At 40.1% G+C, this 24,300-nt stretch overlaps 1 protein-coding gene and 2 long non-coding RNA genes across 3 annotated transcripts; 1 reads left to right on the forward strand and 2 right to left on the reverse strand.

Moving 5' to 3' along the window:
• Nucleotides 1–637: 637 nt before the first annotated feature.
• Nucleotides 638–1,219, reverse strand: LOC145711403 (uncharacterized). The gene is made up of 3 exons (XR_014135178.1): nucleotides 1,081–1,219; nucleotides 833–926; nucleotides 638–783 (listed from the first exon to the last, which is right to left on the reverse strand). It is a non-coding gene; the product is annotated as an uncharacterized LOC145711403 (long non-coding RNA).
• An 809-nt stretch (nucleotides 1,220–2,028) lies between these two features.
• Nucleotides 2,029–4,199, reverse strand: LOC145711678 (N-acetylgalactosaminyltransferase 7-like). The gene is made up of 4 exons (XM_081789367.1): nucleotides 3,863–4,199; nucleotides 3,299–3,693; nucleotides 2,520–3,005; nucleotides 2,029–2,471 (listed from the first exon to the last, which is right to left on the reverse strand). The coding sequence occupies exons 1-4, from the start codon at nucleotides 4,072–4,074 to the stop codon at nucleotides 2,029–2,031; spliced, it is 1,536 nt and encodes a 511-aa protein (XP_081645493.1). The 5' UTR covers nucleotides 4,075–4,199.
• A 950-nt stretch (nucleotides 4,200–5,149) lies between these two features.
• LOC145711388 (uncharacterized) lies at nucleotides 5,150–5,516 on the forward strand. Its single transcript, XR_014135173.1, has 2 exons — nucleotides 5,150–5,334; nucleotides 5,376–5,516. It is a non-coding gene; the product is annotated as an uncharacterized LOC145711388 (long non-coding RNA).
• The last annotated feature ends 18,784 nt before the right edge of the window (nucleotides 5,517–24,300 follow it).

Raw genomic sequence — 24,300 nt, forward strand, 5'->3', positions numbered from 1 at the left:
AAAAAATGAAGTTCACACGTTATCATTTTTGATTTTAGAAATTGTGTTTGTTCGAAAATATTGACATGGTGCTTGTGTACCAGCAAATAAATACCTTCGCTGAATCATTTTTTGAGCCAAAAATTTCAGGAAGCTGAAAATGAAGCTTCTTTATTCTTTGATCGGTTTATGTTTCTCATACGGTGTTGACAGAGAAACCGCAAATGGTAGATATTTTAATGAAAAAGGACGAATAAAAGGTTACTTTGAGGATTTTTATCGAGAAAACCGAGGTGGGGATTCGGCCTGGAAGAATTGCAAGAGGGAGATTTAGAACGCGAATGCATAGAGGAAACCTGGAACGTTTTCAAAATATCGAATAATTATTCCGAGATCTCTGATTAAGAGGTTCTCCTTGGAAAGCCAAAAAAGCACAAAGAGTGAGAACTTCGAATGTTTCGACCACGATGAGCGCCACAACGAAAGTTGGAGCAAAATCAACGGGTGCTGGACCATGCTCGAGCTCAAGTAAAAATGCAACAAAGGACCTCAATTATTTTTTCTTTGAAGGAAACAAGTTATGAACCCGACAGCAGTTCGAAATTGCTACTCAAACGACGATCGAACTCTCCCACCAGAAAAGTAACAATTATTTCCATGGCCAGGAATGTATTTACAGTCATATTTGATTCGCAAATGAATAAATTACAGCAGATCATCTCCTTCTTTACTTTCAATTTCTTCCCCATTCTTTGGCACAATTTTCGCTTCTTTGACTATCACATATACTGCCAGGCAGGACATCTAAGAGACCGTAAGAAACCGTCAGCTTGGTAATTTCTAATAGACTTACGGCAAAAGAGCTAGAAACGAGGATCCACATAAGCTGAGTCCCTTTTGATTGGAAGATATGACAAATTTCGTATGTGCAGTTTTGCTCAGAAGACCTAAAAAATAATTTCAGCGAAAAAAAAGTAATTTTTTTTTTTCAAGTAAAAATTTGAAATAATTTGAAATCATAAACAAGTTCAAATCCTTGACTAAAAATCCTCATCCGCATCAGATTAGGATCCAATTAACACTTCTCAAAAGCGCACTCACCTTGACAAGCCAAGAGCCATCATTCCAGCGAGAAGGAACAAGGTGCTGATTACCATCAGCAGAATAAATCTCTCCGAAAACTCTGGAAAACTTTTAACTTGGCGAAAGGGAGGTTTTAACTTGCCAACAACGAGGAATCTCTCCGACTGGACCGGCACGGAAATTGATCTGGAACGGACGGCGCGGGCATATGCTTGCGAGATGATTGACTCGCGGCGACTAAGGAATTTTGAACGGAAAAAAGGCTGATTTTTTAAATTTAAATTCGATTTTTAGAAAAAAATATTCGATTTTAAAGATTATAATTGGCGAAAAAACTCTCTTTTTCGATTTTTTTCTATTTTGTTTATTTGTTAATTCTTAATAAAAATTATAAAAGCTCATTTTTGATCTTACTTTTGATCAATTGCCATTTGCTTCTTTGACTTTTTCTTCTCTTAGGGTATTTCGGGAACGAAAAGGTTTTCTTTAATTTTGTGGTTGAAAGTAAAGTGGACCTGCTAACAGTTGAATTGTAAATCTTGTTTCTCAAAGAAGACTCGCGTCAAGCGTCACCCCTCAATGAACCTGACTCGAGCAGGGCTCATATTCTCGCATTAATATTCGCATATAATATGAGATGCTATATGTGTACAGGGCGGTTCGGTTCATCATATGACTTAAGGGTGTCAACAACGATTTTCAGCCAACTTTTGACCCTGGTAGAGATACCTTAACTTGGGTTGTTCAAGATTTTTATATGCCAAAAGTAAGTTTAAACCCTTTTGTGACGCCTCTGAAAGCCCGATTTCGGATTAGTACTTTCGTCAATCCTCCCGCCGACTTCAAAGGAAGCTCGTTTTACACAAAAAAGGCCCTATAATAGGGATAACTTTTGACCCCCGTTACTAGAATTCTAGATGAGATGTGATCATGAGATGTGAAGCAGTTTTATTCGTGTAGAAGAAATTAAACAAAGAGGTTGACAAAAGTAAATTTCTGATTTTTATCATCAGCATCGCAATCTGCAAAAACGACTCTTCCGCTTGAATTCGTGATATTTCTGAATTTCAGACATCTTTTTCTTTCCTTGTTGTCTCCAAAGCGAAATAAGAACGAAACCATTCCAGTCGTTTCATCAAAATCCCATCCAGCGTCATTCTCAGAACAGTCATCGGAAAGTTTTATCTCCGAATTTACGCACAAGTCTCTTTGCCTCAGTTTCCCGTTTTCAGTGAGTCGGAAGATCTGAGAAGGCCGCAATTTATTGCAATTCCAAGTTTCTATTTTCCCAGTGTACTCGTAACCGCTATTTGCGTCCAAACACTGGGATGTATTTCGCACTTGAATGGCGCCCCAGATTTTATTCATCGGAGGCGGCGGTGATTCTAGAGCAACTCCAAAAGCGATTTCTGAATTTTAAAATGAAAGCTCAATAAAAACCTCGTTTGAGGAAGAACCTTTCATAAACCAATCAAAATCATGAGGGCAATGATTTTTCCTGAATTCAAGCTGCTTCGAAATGTCGCCAAATTCGATGTTTTTCGCTTCAGGCCGATCTGCGTAAAAATATTTCTTCCAATCATCATCAAACCAAGTTTCGACAACCCGCCGATAATTTCTCACCGAAGAACTCGGCCGAAAAACGGGAGGATTTCCATTCCACTCCAGGTCTCTGTAAATGTGTCCAACTCTCGAGCAGGGTACGAATAAGAGCTCTCCGCCGCAAATCCAGAGTTTGAAGCTCAACTCGAAGTTTTCTCCACCCCAAATTTCAAGACCAGGATCGTAGAATTTCAAGTCTTTGAAGTACTGTCGATTGATCGCGAAAAGTCCACCTGCCATTGCCGGACTAGGATAGGGTTCGATTTTTGACACGAGTCTTTTCTTCTCGCCTTTTTCTTGGAAAGGTATTCTTTTCCAAGTCAGTCTCCAGTCCCATCCACCTGAAGAAAAAAATCAAATACCACTTTGTGTGAGAAATACTCACAAGTAATGTAACAAATTTCTGTTGATAAATTTAATTTACTTAAAATTATTTTAAATAAAATTCTAATTTAACTTAAATTTAATTAAATCAATTTGAATTTTCTTTAATAATTTTAAAATTATTTAATATATTTTAAAAAATATAATAAATTTAAGTATTTTTTTAAATAAAGTTCATTTATTGAATTCAAATTTATAATATAAATATTTTTTTTAGTTTGTTAAATTTTTATTTCTGCATAAACAGTACCTATTGCTCTACCCAAATCATCAGTTCCACCTTGCGCCGAAAAATTGAAATAATTCGCATCAATCTTGTCGATAATCGGCACCGTCGCGATTCGATCATTCCTCGCTATCGGAGCTAGAAGTGGCGGGAGCCAGTTGTACTCGGCTTCACAATGAGCATCGAGAAAAACAAGAACCTCTTTGATCGCAAGAGATGCGCCAATAGACCGGGCGCGGATCAGACCTTCGCGATTTTCGTTTCGATGAATTTTGACAAGTCCATTCCAGCGCTGAATGTACTCGTCTAGTTTTTCTTTCAAATGGTTTCTGGTGCTGCCGTCATCGATGAGAATTATTTCCCCAAGAAGCTTTTTCGGCGTTTGATTTATCACAGAATGGACGGTTCGGAGAAATGTACTCCATCCTAAATGAGGATCGGTATAATTTTTAACGAAAAATTTTCGGGCGACACTGGGAAAGTCGCCGAATGTCGCCGAAAAAAAGCAAAAAATAGCGACATTCGGCGACATTCGGCGACATTCGGAGACATTCGGCGACTTTCCCAGGCCGCCCCGAATTATCCAACCCTAGTCCTTCATTAAAAAAGACGATGATGACAGAAACTTCAGGAAGATTTTCCGGGTAGTCGACATGTTTGCATTTCTGATCCCTCAGATCATCTGGAACCCGATCAAGTGGGATTTTATCGGAAACAATCATGTTGAAGCCATAAGTTTGAATCGACATTTTTGCTGCGTAATTCTCTTTTTCTTCCCAAGTGAATTCTTGCCTGCTCATTTGATAAACTGAATCGATTTCTTCCGGCTCATAATTTCCAAGTCTTCCGGAATCTCTGTAAACATCTTCTTTGATATTTTTATTGGGTCCATTTCCAAAAATAACGCCTTCAAAACCAGGGTAAATCTGAGAATCACAGCTCTTTTTGTCCTTCGTAAAAATAGCCAGCGCGAAGAAAAAGGTTGAAACTAGAATAAAAGAGGGGAGACGATTATTTCTAATCATGCTTTTTTCACGCAGAAATGAGAAAAAATTGCAAGAACTTGAAAGATGTTTATTTTTTAAAGACTAAAAATGTCACTTATTTATTCAATCCTCAGCCCCCTTCGCTGCGCTGCTGATATTTTGGGCGGTTTTTTTTTGCATTGACGTTTGAGATCATACCAAAAAGTAAGTGCAGAAGAAAAACAAGAAGAGTAACCTGTCTAAAAAAGGCGTGACAAGAACTCTGAATCGCGATAATCTTGTTGTATTCAAGTTTTTCGTCAAAACTTCTGACGGAGACTTTCGTGCGTCTTTTTCACTACTAGTAGCATCTTACTGTAGATTCTACAGTGTAGAAACTCAGATGCTCAAAAACAAGGTTAGTGATTCTTGATTGCATTTTTCAGTTTTTCAAGCTCAAAAATCTGAAAAATAATGCTTTGGGCATCAAGAATTGGCCTTTGATGATTAATCTTTCAAATGCCGATCTGCCAAAATCAATCAAAAAAGCAATAAATTTTTCCTTCTTGTCAAGTGAGTTTAGCCGGGGAAAACCCCGGTCACGAATTCATCGACTGATCTTATGAGCAAGTGTACTAGCGGCTTCGAAATGGATGATTATATAATCTAGGTAGTTTAGAAAAAGAAAATAGATTTCATAAGGATTTCACCATTTGTCACTTTGGTGAGGAAATGATGTCAAAAGAGGCGCAGATGAAGAATGCTAGCGCCTGGCGCTGGCGATTACATAAATCTCACGCGCTAAGCGAGCTCACTCCTCAAGGTGGAGGGCTGATGCTTTCTTCTTTTAAAAACCAGCCGCTGCCAGTTTTTAACTTCACAAAATATATAAAAAATCAAGATTAAAAAAATTTTAATTCGCCAAAAAAAATTTTAAAAAAGATGGTGATGGCAGAAATCAAAACAAAAAAAGCAGAAAAAGAATCGACAAAGACAGAGGATGAGAAAATTCAGGAAATAAAAAAAGCTGTCAACGCGATAGTCATTAAAAATGACGCAAAATCGTCATCGAAAAAAATCTCTTCCTTCAACCCGGTAAGTCGAAAATTCGAAAAAAAGTCACGAAAATCTTTCAGGTCCGAAAAACGATTCTCAAGAAAACCATCAAAATCCAGAGCAAGTATTCCATCAACCAAATCCGCCGCCAACCACCCACTTACTTTGACGCTTCATCCCTTTCTCTCACGATAAAACGCCTCAACTCTTCAAAATAACAACCATAACAAAAAAAGAATGTCTGTACAGAATATTTTCTTTGAATGCTTTACTCGTTGACTGTGCATGAATAAATACAGTGATTGAACAATCGAGAGGTCGAAAAATTGTTTGCGAAAAATTTCTCTTATCATCAATAATTGTTTACAAATACGGTATCTTCGGTAAACTAAGGTGTTCTATTTGCATCATTTTCTTCTCTCAACCGCTTTTTTCCCAACGAAAAAGTGAAAAATGAAACTTTCAAGTGTTCTTTTTCCCTTCACTTCTCTTTGTCTAGCGGGGAACCAGCTGGTCCACGAGAAAAAACATCGTGTCAGGACTTTAAGATAGAGAAGAATGTCGACTACCAAGGCATCTTTTGATTATATGGAAAAATCAAACTGTTAATTAAAAATCTCAAATAATGAGTTTTCAATAAATTTAAGGGAGTAGATATCAAGAATCGGATTTACTCAAATTTTTCTACTCGAGTGTTTTTGCTATTTGCAGATCTAGTACTAAGGATATCCTAAGTAAATTGACTCTTTTTCTGACACATTTTTGTCATTTTTGATGAACACTGAAAACAGTGAAGATTCAAACAAGCGTTACAACTTTCCGCCAAGTGCAGTACCACTTTCTCCAGAGCGCCTAATTGCGAAGTGGGATTCTTTTCATTTCAAAAGTAACCCTACCTAAAAATCTACGTAGAATTGTGGTTCTCTTTTCCGCAATATTCTAGCTTAGCATTTATTTAATAAATACCTTCTTTTTGGGAGTAAAATTCGGTATACGGTGTCGTAAAAATTCTGATATTTTGTACCGGCAGTACAAAATTTGTACTGGCAGTACAAATTTCAATTTTGTACTGCATTCGCCCGCCACCCCACGGGCGCTGTCGGTCTGCCAGACCGGCGGTCTTCGAAAACAGACCGGCGGTCTGCAATTACAGACCATCCAAATACATCATTTATTCAAATGTTTCATCCTATCCAAAAAAATTTTGGATGAAATGAAGTATTTCGATAAAATCAAGCTTTTGGATAAAATGAAGCCAAATCCTTTGCTATTGTGGGGTAAAAATGGTAAGGTGATTTACATCCCTGATCTCAACTCTCAACGACCAAACAATGGCACCAATTCCTGAACTTGCGATGAAAACAACTGAAGACTTTCTCGGCGATAAAAGCAACGTTGAAATTCACTCACTCAGGTCATCTGGCAGTAACTCCTGAAATACAAGTGGTAGAAAAGTCTGATGAATTATGCAGCATAATTTATGCTGGCTTGAAATGCGATATGAAATGGTCAAGCAACTCGACAGATGAAGATAGAACCAAAGAAGCGAATGATCACAGACGAGTTTAAGGGGGTCCCCCACGATTTTGCGATTTTGCGAATTAGATTTTTTTCTCTTCAGATCTGAATTCCTCGTGCAAAAAGCTGCAAAAAAGGTCTCTAGCTTTTTTCAATATTTGTAGAAAAATGTGTCTAAAATCGATCTTGAAGTTACCAATTTTGCTTCATCTTCATAAAAATTGAAAAATCAACCCTTTTTTTTAGTTGTCTAATGGTCGCACATAGCACCTTTTTAGAAAGGCTATGAGCTTAGCTTTCTGAAAATGCTCGAAAATATGGGTTTGGGTTATGCCCAGAGGGCAATTCACATGATTGAAATTTCCGAAATCGTACATTTTTAGATCGTCTTTGTTACACTCACATTTTTTGGAAATAGAAAAAACTGAGAGACGCTTCACTAGATTAGTGTAAGAGCTTGAAGAAACAGCGGGAAAAATTTTTGTAACCTAAATTTTTGAAGTAATCTCAGGTGAAAAAATGACCAAAAACGCGATTTTCTGCGAGATGCTCTCCTTCTCGGCGCCGATGCGCGAGATGTTGTTGAATTTTAAAGAATTTGAGATACGCTTCACTAGATCTAGGTTTGACCTACTTGTATGTAAAAAAAATTTTGAAAAATATAAATATTAGTGCCGAAACGCGTCCCCTGAATAAAAAAAACGAATCTATGAAAAATATAAGTCTGTGTCGGCGTGAGCGCCGGTCGAAAATGGCCAATTTCGGAAAAATCGTTGGGGACTCCCTTAAAGGAAAATAACGGAAATTCTCAGAGTAAATTTTTAGCATCTTGCAAAAATGAATTATTTTATTTTGAAGTGGTTTTAACGTCAAATTGGATGAGAGTCTCTCTGACGATGCTATTGTCATAGCAAAAGCTCAGTAAATAAAATCAACAAAACACTGTTAAATTTTATTCTTACACAATTGATTCACTTGCAGAATAATTGTCAGCTGCATTCATTTTTTCTTCCAAACGTGCGAGAAACGCTTCTATTTTTTGTAACCTCTCTTCGGTATTTTTTTCAGTAACGACTAATTTTCCATAAGGATCCCCCCATCAAGAATCGTGAAAATAGGTCTCTTTAGTGAACGATTTTCTCGAAAACTATCTAAGAAAAAACCCTTTATTCCAATTGCAAGCTTTAGGTGAAATCCTCGCCTGCAACCGTTACCCTTTTGGTGATATCTCGGTATCAAACTTAAGGTTATACAGGCCGTTAAAGGTAAGGTTGCTTAGTGAAGGTTTTTTTCGGGTTTTTAGTTGGGTTATACCCTTAATCTTTTTTCAGGATAAAGTTAAGGCCCTTAGCTACGACCGTTCCCTTTTTGAAAATTTTTGGCCAACGAACTCAAGGAGGGAAGCCTCTTTAAAATTTAGTCAGTCGAATTTAAGGCGAATTTCCAGATTTATATTTTCAGTTTTTATTCCCTAAATTGCCTCGAATAATGTTTTTGTACTCTTTCTTATGACAAAAATAGTTTTTATGATTGGTATATCCTTAATGATCACTAAAAATTATCTATAAGAGCAAAATTTTTTCCGAATAAAAAGTTTTCCTGGTCGTCTAAACAACCCAAAAAAGCTTAAAAACTTAGACGATTTTGATTTTTCATCTTGATGGGGGGGGTTCTTAAATGAAATTCAAAGATATAATAATATTTCAAAAATATTAAACTTACCACTATTGACAGACGGGGCCCGGTAATCTCCAAGTGAACTCTCTGATTGGAGACTCACACCGTCAAGAGGAGCATGATTTGTTCCTAGAGGGCCAATACTTTGTGCATTTTTCTGTGAAAGCGGGTCTTGTTGCACAGATTCTACAAGGCTTAAACATTTAAAATGAGAATAATAATTTATAAACTCGCCATTATTATAAAAGGGAAGGGTTCCAAGCGTTCTCTCCGAATGTCTTCTTTTTAGTGACTGGACATGCAAAAACTTTTCTGGTTGAGAGGAGACTACTGTATTTTGATCACTCGAAGAGCTTTTTTCTGTTTCTCTATCCTCATCATCTAAAAATCTAGGCTTTAGGGTTTTACCTTTGGTTACCCAAATGACCGGAAAGTTTAATTATACATCGAAAATACAGTCGGATACCAAAGTAAGACGCCTCATTTAAAAGCCCTTTTTGGATTTTCGCTGAATTTTATCATCATGAACAAGATCAATTTAAGGCCACTCTGATCAAAAATTTTATTAGAAATCAGGAAATCTAAGAAGAGAACAGTTTTACCTTTTTCAATCAAAAAATTTTTTCATCGTTGATTGTTTTGTCGGCTACTTTGAAGCTCATGGCTTTTCAGCGTCGGCTTCGTCTGTCATTTGAATTTCAGGAACCTGGTCAACATCCCTTTAACCGCATGGGCCAGATCGGGGGGTAGAGGCGCTGGGACAGAAGGTGCATTCCACTGTCATTTAAGGAAACTACAGATCGGATCGACTCAAAAATTTTAGACAGTACTAAATCTCGGCCATAGATTTCAAATCTGTTGTCAGAAATCGTTTTGATTACTTAATTATTTATTAAAAGTAGGAATTAATTTCTGGTTAATTTAAATGAAGCATTTTTTCGACGATTATTTTGCAAAATAAACTTGATTTTTGAAATCTCGAAGATAGAAAACCTATAAATACGTTTCATCATCACAAATATGCGACAGTTGGTTCGGTTTGTCTGTATGAATACTCAGCGGGATGGATAGAGCGCTCTGCCTAATCCGTTGTTAATCTCGGCTGGTGACCGATTATTACTCGAAATTCAGCATGTAAGGCAAGATGTAGGTAAGTTAACCCTATTACAATTTATAACTCATGAGGACTTGTAGTTTTTGAAATATTGACTGTCAAAAACTTAAATGACAGTGGAATGCACCTTCTGTCCCATGCGGTTAAGCTGCAACTCGCGGTTTATCAATTTGAAGTGCCATTAAACGCTCGAAAAGTTCTTCTTCCTCTACTTTCTCCAAATTACTCTTAGCAATTTCTTCGTCAACAATTTCTACAATTTTCTCGAACTTTTTTTCATCAATGAGTCCAATATTGATCAAAGAGCGCTTAAAGATTGCCGGATTCATGTTTATTAAGACTTCGTTGGTCTTGTTCACCAGGTCTTCTTCTTTGACATCCAAATTGTCATACTATACGATGTGATCATCCAAAAACGATTTTATTTTTTTTAAGATTACAAGAGATAAAATCGTCGCAGAATAATTTATACTGTCTTCGTTAATAAGTATCTGCGCATATTTTTTCCGATCAGCAAGAGGAATTCGGTTTCTCTTTTTGGACATTTCTCAGCGAAATGTATTTTGAAGAATGACAGAGTTCAGATTGAGAGAACAGAGCTCGAGCCTGAATCTGGAAAACACTTCCCTGGTAGATCGGACAATTTTACTCTCTAGATGTCATAGGCTAAGCAACCCTTCTTTGCGTAATATGGATAAAAAGGGCGTACATTCGTTGTGGCCATTTTAAGAATTCGTCCGTTGTGTCGATTCGTCCATTGTGTCCGTCACGTAGGGTGTTCGAAAATGATCACAACGGACTTATGTCCACAATAGACTCATGGCCACAATAGATATTTTTTTTCAAAAATTTCGTTATCAGATCATCAAATTGATAGATAAATTTAATGAAAAGCCTACCAGAAATTCAAATCAGTCTGACTTTTTCTGACGGTCGTCAAATAAGTTAAACTCAAAATTTAAATTTTGATATGATAAATTCTATTTCTTGAGCTCTTAGATCAAGGGTAAGTACACGAAAAAGTAAAAAAAAACGAAGAGAAAGAACAGAACAAGAACAAACGGATTCTTAAGCGTTAAAATATTTCTCTTTCTCGCTTTCAAATTTTGGCGGCTAACTAAGGAAAGATTCTTTAAGAAAATCATTGAAAACAATCACTGTCATTATTTTGGAATTGACGGACAACTGAACACATTTGTTTTATCAATTTGAGAATCTGAGAACGAGCTTTTTTAGAAAGGAATTTCTTGTGACCATGAGTCCGTTGTCTGTTGTGTTGCGTAGGGTGTAAAAAATGTCCGGACCAGACGCATCTCCATATGGTCGACCCAAAATTATTCAATTTTGAAAGGCCACTTTTTCAAATCCATATTATCAAAAATAGGCCTCACTTTGATATTCGACTGTATTTTATACTTACCACAATAAAATTTAATTTTTGGAGCTGGAATATTTTTTTGCGGTATTAAGGTGAGAAGCGCGAAAACCGTTGAAGTTCCTGTGAAGGGAAGAAACCAAAGGAAATATTGGCGAAAATGCCACGTTTGAAATAATTCGTAAGGATCTAGTTGTTGTTCCCAATCATGAGTCGCCAAAACAATACTGCATACAATAGGTCCGTAAAAGATCAAAGCTATTATGTGTGCAATCACCAGTCTCCGTCTATTTTCAATAATTTTCCATTCCACGCGCCAGGCGTAGCTTAATAGCTTTCGAGCAAGATAAATTGGGGTCCTTCTTCGGAAAAAAAAACAAGTACAAAAAACATGATTTATGATGAATATAAATGATATATTTTCTAATTATTATTTTTTCCGTTCCAAAACCGCAAAGTGAAGACAATTAACAAGAGAAATACCCGTGAAACAACAAAAAGTGTAACAGAAGGCTGTCCATTCCCACCTTATCAATAGATGATAATTTTTGGGAGACACTCGATTGCGCCGCTTAACAACGCCCAGCGCCGGCGATCTCGCCTGGTTCGAAGAAATTTTGACTCTCAAAGGCGAAAATTTTAGATTTTTATGTCAACTTAGTTATTCTGACTCCTTTATATAGTAACTGGTTTTTTTTAACGTTGCACCATTTTTGTGGAGCGCTTTTCAGCGGGTTAGAGTCGAGATATTTTGGTTATCTCTTTTGCACCATGTAGGGGAGAGTCTGTAGTATGCTAAATAAACTTTTGGTGTGAGAAGCATCACTGGTGGTGGAGTAATGACGTCATCTATTGGGAATTCGCGGCAAACCGTGAATGGTTGGAGAAAATTTGAACAATCCTTAAAAGCACCATATATGCTTTTATCATACAGGGATGTTTCCTACATGTATACGAAATAAACCTGATAGTTTTTGGTGCCAGCACCAAGGTTGGTGCTGGAGTAATGACGTCATCAAGATTTTTTCCTATGCTTTTAGTGTATTTTGGATGTCGTGATTACTCGACCACCAGTGATGGTGCCAACACCAAAAGCTTATTTAACATATTACAGACCCTCTCAAACAAGGTGCAAAAGAGAGAATTGAAATATTTCGACTCTAACACCATCAAAAACGCTCCACCAATTATGTACAACGTTAAAAAAAATCCTGTTAGTCCCAAAGTTAAAAGAGGAAAACCTTTAAATTAAAGTGAACTAAAAGTAGAATGAATCATTTTAATGGGGTCCTATGGCCCTGGAAGAAGCCAGAGCAAAAGCTGTTTTGTCTTACTAATATCTATAAATCGAATGCTTTAGATTTAGAAAATTAAAATAAGTCGACTTAGGTGCCTCTGAAACTCTCAAAAAATCTCATCAACTAGGGAAAGTTCTCTAGAACTCTATAGTTTATCTTAAATTTTCCAAGAAATCCTCAGTTCGTTCACAAATCCAAGACGGTAGGATACGTTTTTTTGGGTTATTTTTCAGAAGAATTATAGCACTGAGGATGGTTCATTGAGAACCAGAAACGTTCTGCAATAAAGTCTTGTTTTCAATTATCATCAGATGTCATTTATCAACGAATAAGGGGGATTGTGAAAATGAAATTGGACCCATCGTGCTCCCGTGAAAGTTAAAGGCTATAATTATAGGCTATAATACCGGTAGAGAAGTTCAGAAGTACAATTGGTTTCCAAATTTCCGGAGTCCAAATTTCCGGACATTTTTAAGATTTTAAGGCATCTTAGTGGGACACTACGAAATCGACCATTGTCCGAATTTCCTGACTTTTCTTCAAAATATTATTTATGAGCGATCATTTTCTCTAAAATAGGAATCAATTTACGGTTAAATTAACTTCTTTTTGGGCGCAAACTGAGCTTGTTCGCGAGGTTAAAGAAGAAGAGTAAAACTAAGGGTCATTGTTGTGGACTCGCTTTGCTCATCTCCAAATAAGGAAAGGAGATTCGCCGCACCTGTTCAAAATAACTTTCGCTTGGCCCCGGCCACTTTTCTGTTCACTCTGCCAGACCGCTTGCTACAAAATGCCGCTAATATTAAATTTTTACAATTCGCAAAACTAGAGTCAATCTTTTCGCATCGCAGCAAATGCATATCCACAACAAATTGGTACCAGGACATAACGAACCCGCGACGGAGGACACCTCCAAGAGAAGAAACTGGCACCAAACAACAAATTGGTACCAGGAATATACGAACCGCGCCGCACAAGACCATCCATAAGAAAAACTGGCACCAAACAAGAAATTGGTACCAGGACACGAAGAACCCGCGACGGAGGACACCTCCAAGAGAATTAACTGGCACCAAACAAGAAATTGGTTCCAGGACTCAACGACCCTGCGCTGGAGGAAACTGCAAAAAGAGAAAAACTGGCACCAAACAACGAAATTGGTTTCAGGATGCTATCTGTGGATCAAACAAGAAATTGATTCCAGATAAAAAGAAAAAAAACCTCCTGTAAGTAATTCCCCGCAATGGTTACAGAAAATTTGCACTGTCGTCATTATTTTGGGAACTTTTTTGGATTTATTCGCTAGTGGATTTGCTCACTGGTGGATTTCCTTTATTTATTTTACCGTTGTGGATCGCATGCCTTTGGACGAATTTCTAGCGAGACGAATTTCCAATCAAGCTTTTGGACGAATTCTTGCTAGACGAATTCCAATAAATTTTGCCTTTGGACGAATATTCAGCCGAACGAAATTCCAAGCAAGCATTTGGACGAATTTCAGCTGAACGAATTTCCAATATAAATTGCTACAGCCGCCACAAAAAAAACCGATTACCCGACGATTAACTGGGGGGAAGGGAGTATCGCAAATTATATAAAATTTATCTCTTCTCGTCAAAAAGAAAATAAGTTAACCGCCGTCAGCGCATTGGAAATCGGACTTCAATTCTGCTCTTGCAACCGCATAAATGATACAGACTGGATCCCGCATGGAAAACTGGGTATCATTCCGCTTCTGCACTGCTCGAAAATCTGCAAAAAATTAATTGGGTATCATTCCCACAGCACAGCTACAGCAACGCACAACCAATTGGGTTTTATTCCCACTGCATTTACAGCTATTTCTTCTGGTACGCCGCAAACTACCGTGCCCGCATAGAAGATCAAGTCGCGCAAATAAAAATAAGCTTTATGAAATTAATCTGCGATCAGAAGAGAATATTTGAACACTGGTGGAATCTGCAAACTTTGCGCGAAAATTCTACTCATCACATGCTGCACCCGAATCTGGGGGATGTTGTGGACTCGCTTTGCTCATCTCCAAATAAGGAAAGGAGATTCGCCGCACCTGTTCAAAATAACTTTCGCTTGGCTCCGGCCACTTTTCTGTTCACTCTGCCAGACCGCTTGCTACAAAATGCCGCTAATATTAAATTTTTACAATTCGCAAAACTAGAGTCAATCTTTTCGCATCGCAGCAAATGCATATCCACAACATCATTAAGTGGTTTTTCTTTCATAATCTCTTTGTATTGAGCCTGTACCAACGCTTTTTTAAAATTTTTGGTGGGACATAAAATTTTTTCCGGTGACCCAAATTTCCGGACATTTTTATGGAAACCAGGGGACGAAATTTGTCCGGAAATTAGGAAACCAACTGTACTAGTTCTCAATCAAAATCAGATTTCTTGAAAAATCAGATTTCTTGAAAAAATTCTTGAAAATCTCACTTCTAAGATAAGCTGCGAGCCCGTGAAGTTCGGCTCCGCGCTGCTCGCCCAGGTCCCTTAAACTCACTAATACGAGGCCCTAACGCACGCATTTTCTGGTGAAGAATTTATTGAATTAGCGGGGCCCAACTCTCACTCTTGTTCAGAACTGTTTCCTAGGTCATGGTTTGGTCAGATGATGGCCAATTGGTTACGGCCGGGCGGCGCAATTCAGTACTCCCCTTATTTTTTATTACAAATTACCTATCACACTGAGTTATGAGAAAGCAAAAGTCCCACTTATATTTCTCTTTTGCCATTTTACAGCTTCGTGCTTTTCCCTCTTTTTGCAAAGTGCGAATGAATTTCATTGACACTAGACTCAAGGAAGAGTTTATTGAAATTTATTTTACCTGACAAATTATTGATTTTTCTTTTTTATTTCGATTATGGACGTTCATGAAAATCTTATATTGGACCAACAAAGGACGGAGCTTTATGATTTCATTTCATGACCGATATTTCGATGAACTGCCAATAAAAGCGGTTTGCATAAGCGCAAATTTTCTCAATAAATTCGAACTTGTGTTTTGAACAATCGTTGCGCAAGATAGTAATGATTTTTATACCAGGTCACGGGAACATAACGCCGGAACGCATAAAAAAATTTCTCATTCAAAAGCTCCTTATAAGGGCTTTCTATTTGACTTATAATACGAGATTCCATCCTGGTAAAAGGAAGACTTGTCTTCCATGATTCCATTAGTCAACACGGTCGCGAGCGACCGGGCGGTAGGGCCGCAGGGCCAGCGCAAGGCTGACACCTAGACGCGAAAACATCCCGCGCTGCGTTTCGACAAGTTCAGTCGTCGAAATCGGACAACGCGGTAAGTCACTTCTCGAGAGATTACGAGAGAACGTGAGTTTAGAAGTTAGGACCCGGGCCCACGTACATTTAGAACGTTACGTGCGAAACGCAACGTTAGAACTAACATTTAGAATTTAGATTTCCGCCCAACTCGACTTGCAGCAGAAGACAACAACGAAGAGAATTCCACTGTTCATTCTGCCCCGAGAATATAAATAAACCTAACTTAAATCGAATTAGTCCCACGTTTCTTGTGGTGACTGAAGCGCTTTTAAGCGGGCTTACGTTTTCCGAAGTACATCAGGAAATCGCGTATTCTCCACATTTAGCTCTCAAGAGAGTGACATTTTGAGTCCTCTTTGAGTAAAACATTTAGCGACGTGCCCATTTAAAGCACAATGTCGAACAACCCATCTAGCATGATCTACGCTAAGGCTAATGCCCGAAGCTATGAACCGTACCGCAACCTCAGCGACTCCCAGAAGCCGCCGAAGTTGTGTACAGATATTCCCCCGGCGATGGCGAAAATCATTTATGAGGCTTGGCTGGCGCATTTCGACAGCTACGTCTCAAAACGAATTTTAGCCAGAAGCCCTAAAAACCCGTACGCTCAGTTTAGCACTGACTTGCCATGCCTCTGGGATACGCCCTCGGGCAGGGATATGCCGAATTGGACGGGCTCGTGTGGCATCCCGAGCACCTTGATCGAATTCCGTAACTGGAAAACAACCTTCCCGAAAAGGTACAAGGGAAAAGGTATGATCGAATTCATCGGTGTCGATGACGACCTCCAGGACGGGGTTCTCGTTTATGAAGGACCCATCGAATTGGAAGGGAGACCAGTAGGACAAGATCAGATAAACGAAGTGTTCATCAACTTCTTCTTCCCAGGATTGTCCAACTTTGATAACTGGAATGAAGAAGCGAACCTTAAGTTCGCAAGGGAAGCCGTGCGAAGAGCGGGTGAAACCTTCATCACGCAATGCCGCCCTGACCACAAGAATGCGGTCAGACGAGGACAACTGGCGTCAGTTAGAGCCTACGTCGATAAGCTCATCGAAGACCTCGAAGGGCCGAGCAAGAAGCCAGAGTTTTTCAGATGGTTTGCTTTGCTCCGCACGTTGGCGAACAAGGAATACGCCGCGTTCACCGTCAAAAGCAAGATCGACCTGGCTCGCCAAGTGATGATGAACAACTTGGGGGATTATTCCCGCGAAGCGGTCGCCATCGGCCACAGCTTCGAAAGGGCTGAATTTAACGAGGCTGAGGGATGGACTCCATTAATGGAACTTACAGCTTTCTTAGCCGGAATCCTTTCCAATTCGGAGAAGGATCTCGTGGCTATCTTGGAGTCTTTGGCTACCAGGGTCGACAAGGACTACGAGTCCATCGATCTGAAAACGGTCCTCGAGAACCAGCAGTTCATTTTGGGGAAATTCGAAAGGAACGCAAGAGACGATTTGCTCAACATCTGCCCTGAGAAATGGGAGCTGAGCTACGTCTGCGACCCAGAGAATCCAATGCGCGCCTACCAGGACGTGGTGGACCAGGAAGCCAAGGCTGTCAAGGAAGCCGAGAAGAAGGAAAAGCCCAAGTTCAACAAGTGGGCTTCTGAACGCAAGGACAAGAAGAGATTTCCGAAGTACCAAGCGAACGCCGTCAACTCGCGAAACGATTTAATCGTCGACGCGAACACTGGCAAGGTATTCGCGGAAGTAAAGGAGCTCAAGATGTCCCAACAGGAGCTCGGCAGAGTGGATCAGGACAAGATCCGGTGGATGTCCAAGAACAGATTCAGCCGCCAGGTCAAAGCCAAGGTAACTATGGCCAAGAAAGATCTGAAATCGAGATCCTGGGGCCCGAAACAACTTCCAGGTAAGAAGTTCAAGGCGGTCGCTTTGGAAGAGGTCGAACGCGAGCTCGATTACATCCAACGGGCGATCAGAAATGAAGAAGGAGGCTGGCACCTGGCCCAAGAAGACGACGACTACGAGAAGACTGACACCGACGGAGAAGAAGTATCAGCTACGTCTGGAGAAGCAACTTCATCGTCGGAAGAAGGTTTGTCCGATAGAAACATAACGGAGAATAACCGCATTTTTAGACTCATAAGAAGTATCCGCTCGGCAAAAGAAGAACATGCAGTCTTCAAGAAATACGATAAGAGAAACGTTTCTTTAAAATTCGATTACATATCTGTTGTAACAAATGATTCGGCAAATAAAATTAAAACTAGGAATACTTACACCCTTGTGTTTGATACAGGAGCTAATACAACACTAATAAACTGCAGGTTTCTAAAGCAACTCGAAGAAAACAACTGTGCGGTACGCAGAGATTCAGGCATACGAAAAGGCTCCACCGCGGGCGGCGGAAAGCTTAAACTTATGCCTTTCGCAGTTTCCTTTTCATTGTGTTTAGGAGCATTGGAAATTAAGGCAATAGATGCGGCCGTCCACGAAGGGAAAGACGACAATTGGATTCTTCTAGGAGTTAGAGATTGGCAACCGAACGGCGTTGAATTTAAAAATATCGACGGCGAAACTAGGATAGTAGTAAACGATCAGCCGCTTGAGGATTATTGGACATTTGTGAGACACGTGGAGGTCGAAGATCAAGAATGGTCGGAGTTGAGCAGAGAGTTCAATAAAATTATTACGGAATCTTTAGTCGCAGAAGTGAGTATCAGATCTGAAATTGACCCAAACGACGAATTAGCATCGATATTTTTTGATTTGAAGCCTACAGACAAAATGAACCCAGACGGCATGCGTGAATTTTGGAGGAAAATCGAACAGATCCACGAAGATAACAAAAAAATTAACACTGTTGACGAAGTTGTCATAGATGAGTTCGGCGAAGTCTTGGACTTGAGTGACCCGGAGGACAAAAGATTTTTTAGAAGAATAAAGAGACTACTGTTGAAATATTTTGTCGTGTTTTCTAAAACTCAGGGCGTAGTACCTGATGAGCAATTTATTGTGCACGGCGAGATCAAGGGAAACCCTACAGGTAAGTTTGCGGACAAGTCTTTCGAAAGATGGTCTCCGGAAGTGCAGGAGCAGGTCATCAACAAGCTGAACAACGAACTCGCTGAAGGAATCTTGAAGCCTTTAGACCCAAAGATTCAACCCAAGAATTTTATGAGAATATTCCCAGTAAGCAAGAAACACTCACCGGGAATGACAGTAGAAGAGAAGATGGCGAATATTAGATTAGTCTCAGACTGTTCAGCAGGTATCAATCAGAATACGACCTTTGCCAATCATGAGATGGACTCGATCAGAGACGCTATTCAAAAGATGGCGAGATTCACGGAGACGGGACTCATTGGGATGGCGGATCTGTCATCAATGTTCCATTCGTTCAGAATGTCGGATGATCTCATACCGAACTTCTGCGTCAGACACCCTCTGATCGGAAACACGGCATATGTAAGACTTCCGATGGGCTGGGTATGCTCCCCAAGCATCAGCAGAGATTTCCTCGCTAGAATTTATTACCCGTGTAATGATTTTATGTGCAGATATGTAGACGACTTGACGTTCTCAGCGAATTCAAGAGAAGAATTTTTACAGAATTTAGAGAAAATTCTGATAATCACGCACAAAAATAACCTTAGATTCAACGGAAAAAAGATGAAACTGCTCGGAAAGAGCATGAAAATCCTGGGCAAGAAAATCTGCAACGGTAAAATTTTAGTTGACGAACACAATCTCCAGAAGATTTTGGACGAAGATCATGAATCAGTTAAGACGGTCAGGCAGCTTAGAGCGATTCTAGGAAGAGTGGCCTTTGTGTCTGATAGCATTCCGAGCAGAGTGGAAATCACTAAAAACTTAGCAGAGGCAGTCGGCGGTAAGAATTCGGCGGAGAATGTTGAATGGACGGAAAAGCTAATCACTGATTTCCGTAACTTGAAAACCGTACTGTCGAGAAACTTGGTTGAATTATTCCCAGTTGTAGAAGGCATGGAGACGATTTTGGTGGTAGACAGCTCCTACTGCGCCACGGGTGGTTTTCTAATGCAGCTCGATAACGAAGGAAATAGAAGAATGATCAGACTCTTCTCAAGAAAGAGAACAGATCTCTCGAACAAGTTTGCTATGTCAAGCTGCCTGTTGGAATTGACAGGTTTAGTTGCCGCGGTAAAATTTTTCAAGATAGAAATGCAAATTGCGAAGGTGACTACTAGAATTTATACGGACAGTCTATCAGTCGAGAAGCTGTTCAAGCGATTGATGAAAGGAGAAAGCTTAAGCGATGATCTAAGGATCAACTGTCATTTACTAGAACTGATCAACCATGACGTTGACGTAATATACATGTCCGACAAAAGCGAGTATATCGTTCTTGCAGATTTTATTTCGAGAAAACCTTCGATCGCTACAACATGCGAAGGCAAGTGCAAAGTATGCGAAGCGGCCGACGCAATCATCATCAAAACGGAAAATTTGCAATTTCAACAGACAAATGGAGACAACGAGGAAAAACAGAAGGACTTACAGCTGGCAGAGGTCATGATCCCTACAAAAAGTCTATACGAATATGAAGCGATTCAGGACATCAAATGCAACGAGCTTTGGTGGGAGGAACAGCGTAGGGCATTTAGATCAACAAACTTCACTCCGTTCAGAGCGGAGATCTTGAGTTTTAAAGTCGGCAGGACTAACCCGGCCGTTTTAAGAGATCATCCAGAGCTTAAATCATTATCTTTAGCTGAATTTTTGGCAAACGATGCTTTAATCGCTTGCATACAGAGGAGAGACAGAACGCTCAGAGCGGTGTTTCAAGCGAAAGAAGACGAGATCTTGCCCGGCGCCAAAAACAGGCGGGGCGAGACGGCCAGATGGAAGATGGAAGTGATGAATGGGAAAGTGGTCACGGTTAAAAACTTCGGAGTTCGCCAGATTTTTGTCCCCGTCATCCCAGAAAGGCTCACCAACTGGATTGCTCAAAAAATTCATGACGATAAAGGCTGCGCTTCACACACAGCCCTCATGAACGAAGCAAAATGCATCGTTCACGCTCCCAAAATCAGAGACGCCCTGAAAGCAATTATATCGCGTTGTAGGAAGTGTTCCTTCCTCAGAAACGTGCCGAACACGGTGTGCAACTTGAAGGAGTACAACGATTTCAACCCTGAGTTCATTGGACACATCTGCTCTTGGGATCAGATGACTAGGACGAATGAGTTGGACGGAAATAAGCCCGTCCGGTTTTGGGTGATAACCGACCACTTGACAGCCTTTACAAGGCTGATTCCGGTAGAAGGAGCGTCCAACGCGAAGAATAACCGCTTGGCCCTGATCAGGGCAGTAGCTTCTTTGAAAGGCGATAGAGCGGAAATGACTACAGTTGTTGCGGATGGCGCGAGAATCAATTCATCGCTAGTAGAAGACCCGGAATTGCTAGGTTTTAATATCAAGGTTTTGATCACAACAAAAAGCTCAAGAAGCAAAAATAACTTAGCAATTTTAGACACTCGATTAGGAAAATTGACAAAATTCTTAGTACTAGCTTTAAACGAAATGAAAGACGCTTGGGATTTAGCGGAAAATGTTAATTATAATCACAACAAATTGAAGGCTTGCCACGGATATTCCCCAATGGAACTTTTCTCGGGCAAGTGCCAAACGACCGGTAAAAAGCTGAATATAGACTGGGAGAAAATTAGATCGAGGATTAAAAGAGGTCGAGAAATGTCCAGAAAGGCGAATGATAAGTTGGCTAGGAAAGGTTTCATCCGTGAAGCTATGGAACTGATCCCGTTTGACGAGTCTGACGGATGTTATGGCGGCCTGACAAGATCGCCGATCAAACTAGGAGACATTATAATTCTGTCGGAGGCTTTTAATAAAAACAACTCACGACCCTTTTGGAAGGTAGTGGAATGCGATCAAATCCCTTTGGGCATCGATTTCGAAAATAAACTCGTGAGCACATTGAAGATGGATTTAAAGCGTAATCATAAAAATTCCTTTAAGATTTGGTCATTTTTCGCGATTAAAATGGTGATCGACGGGAGAGGGAATCCAAGCATTGAAGAAATTCAAGAGCTAGAAAGCCCGATCCCAGACAAGTTTAACATGTGCTTTACTGAAGTCCCCAAATCTAGATTTAACCAAAATTAGATTTAACATAACACGCCTTGGGTAAAATTACTGTAACTCATAAACAGAGATTTAAATCCCATTCCTTCAAATTTAAGAGCAACAAATTTAGAGACATCTTTCATTTAAAAAGTTAGTCAAAAGTCTGCAAATTATTAACAACAAAATAAATACAAATAACGTTTAAGTGACAGGTGATTTATTAGGATTTAGTTTCACATGATTTGCAAAATATCTAGCCAACAAAACAAAGTGACCCCTGCTGCACGAGCAGAGGGAACTTGACAACAACAGAATTGATCAGAGCGTCGAGCTTGACGTTGAGTTCTTCATGATCGCAGAGCAGACCGGGCGTTCGATGAAGATAAGCACCACGAACGTAGCGATAAAGTGATGCCAACAGCAGAGTGAGATAGCTGGAGAGGAATCGGACGAAAAGCTTTGAGGATATCTGCACGAGACGTTGATACTGAGGCTCAGTGTCGACAATTTGGACCTAGGTGAAAGATTGTGGAAATTAAGAAGGAATAACTTGAATCTTACCACGGGCGAAGCACCAAGTCTAATGAAGAATGAAGGGCATAAGCTAGAGGAGTTGAGGAATCGACCAAAATGCTGCAGGAAAGTCAGATGCCGATGATAAAAGGGAAGTTCAGGATGATTCAATTCGAGAGTCGACCCCGAAATCCGGTATTGGGCAAATTGCTCAGGAAAGCCGCGTTGCAAGGATTGACGCCCGATGATTTCCCCTCTGGAACGACTAACTAAAGCATTAAAAGTTAGAAGAAATAAACAAATGATGAAAATTTGGAGATTTTAATAAAAAATAGATAATATTAGTAGGTTAGTACCTTACTCCCGTCACTGACAAAATAAATCAGATCCAGCGGGTATTCTGGCAAATAGAAGCCATTGGCACGTAGATGAAGCAGCTGGTAGACGCCGAATAGATTTCCTCCAACAACAGAACCAGTCAAGACATTAACACGTGTCAATGTCTCATCAGAGACTTCATACTTGACAGGAGAAGGCTTGAAAGGATGAGTAGGAGGTGGCCTTGGAGGACTGGGCGCATCGTTCCGCTCTGGCACAGCAGCGGGAGTCCCATCTTCGGTGATTGGCTCGTCGATTAAAGTTTCACTCATGACGTGAGTCTGAGGTTCGTCTGCAGCAGGAATCGGAGACATGGAAGAGGGCTTAAGCGAATTTAACGAAAACTCTAGCGTTGAAAAAGGTAAAACCCGCTGAGACGCTGGAAGACTGTTGTTCGCTGCAGCAAGAGCGCATAAGTAACGGTTCTGCATAGTGACGATCTGATTAGCTAACCCGAGATGCGGGGCCATAAGTTGACTCGAGTTCAGGGTTGAATTGGTGATAGCAACGGAAGATATGGACGAGCGCTGAGTCGCAAGCAGGGGCGTCGGAGGATTGGCGATTTCGTGACCTCTGATTACCTCTAAAACGAGAATCAGTAACCCAGCACTAAGAATTCGGTTTAAATAGATCACTAGATTTAGTCATAAAATTATTAAAACTTTTTCTGGAAACCTATTATGGGCGCAAACGATTGAGGCAGCTCGGAAACTGGATTCTGCGCCAAATGACTGCTTATTTCTAGGTCTGAAGGATCCTCTACCACTTCCGAAGGCATCAGAGAGCGCCCTAATTCTCGAACAAGTTCAGATATATAATCGCTCATCTCTAAAAATTTACAAAATAATTTTTATGAAAGAAGCCAGAGTACTGAGCGAAATTCCGGCGAGAAACGGAGTCACCAAATCAGCTTGCGCGCGAGGAGGCTGACCCGCGGGCTTAAATTTCGCGCCTGACGAATATCGAAAACATAGAGGACCCCGGGCCGATTTTTCTCGGCGGATCGACGAAAGGTCATTAACCAATGAGACGCAAACTAACCACGCGGGCCAACCGGTTTTAAAATAATTAGAAACTGACAGAAACAGAGAAAAACGAAAGAAGTCGGAATCGCGCTCGATCCTTTAAAGAAATCCTGAAATTCAAATACAAACTTAGCCCACTGTTCATGCATAAGCTAACTTTATCCCCATTTAGAACTGTATAGTGAGTTAAACTCACCATTTCGCTAAATTTAAATCTTATTTGTAAAATTCTTTCTAGTCTAGAAATCTTTGAATGGCCATGGATCGGATCGTGGGTAGCATGATCTCTCGATTTTCTGAGAATCAAGCCTTTCGAAACCCTGTCCCGCTAAGCGTGAGAAAGGAGCTAACCAAACGTTTGATCTGCAAGAACTACGACGATAGCCTGCTGAGCAGCTTGATCAGCGATAAATATGTCGCTGGAGTTGCCATGAGCCTCGAAAATTGGAGACGAGTAGCGGATAGATGGGCAGCCATTCAACCTGCTAAACGAATGAAAATTAGCCGCACTCAAGTTGAAACGAAAGCTTCGATCTTCAGAAGAATTAACGAGCTGCTTGTCCACCACGAACTCCGACCAGAGGTCGACCTGTTGGTCCTGGTCGAATCCGACTCGAGCTACGAATTCATCTGTCAAGAGTTAACGCTGGAGGTGGAGTGGAACTTCTCACTGGAGCGAATTGGGACGCTTTCTCGGGTAGGAAAGGTCTGCTTC

The sequence above is a fragment of the Oikopleura dioica genome, chromosome 1, assembly GCF_907165135.1.
Source record: "Oikopleura dioica chromosome 1, OKI2018_I68_1.0, whole genome shotgun sequence".
Lineage (NCBI taxonomy): Eukaryota > Metazoa > Chordata > Appendicularia > Copelata > Oikopleuridae > Oikopleura > Oikopleura dioica.

Bases quoted from the DNA above. Each gene is read 5' to 3' on its own strand.
- LOC145711678 (XM_081789367.1), bottom strand. From the start codon at position 4,074: ATGAGCAGGCAAGAATTCACTTGGGAAGAAAAAGAGAATTACGCAGCA. The intron at 3,006-3,298 runs GTACTGTTTATG...TTTTTTCTTCAG, and splicing joins TGATTTGGGTAGAGCAATAG to GTGGATGGGACTGGAGACTG. The intron at 2,472-2,519 runs GTTCTTCCTCAA...TTTAAAATTCAG, and splicing joins TTTTGATTGGTTTATGAAAG to AAATCGCTTTTGGAGTTGCT.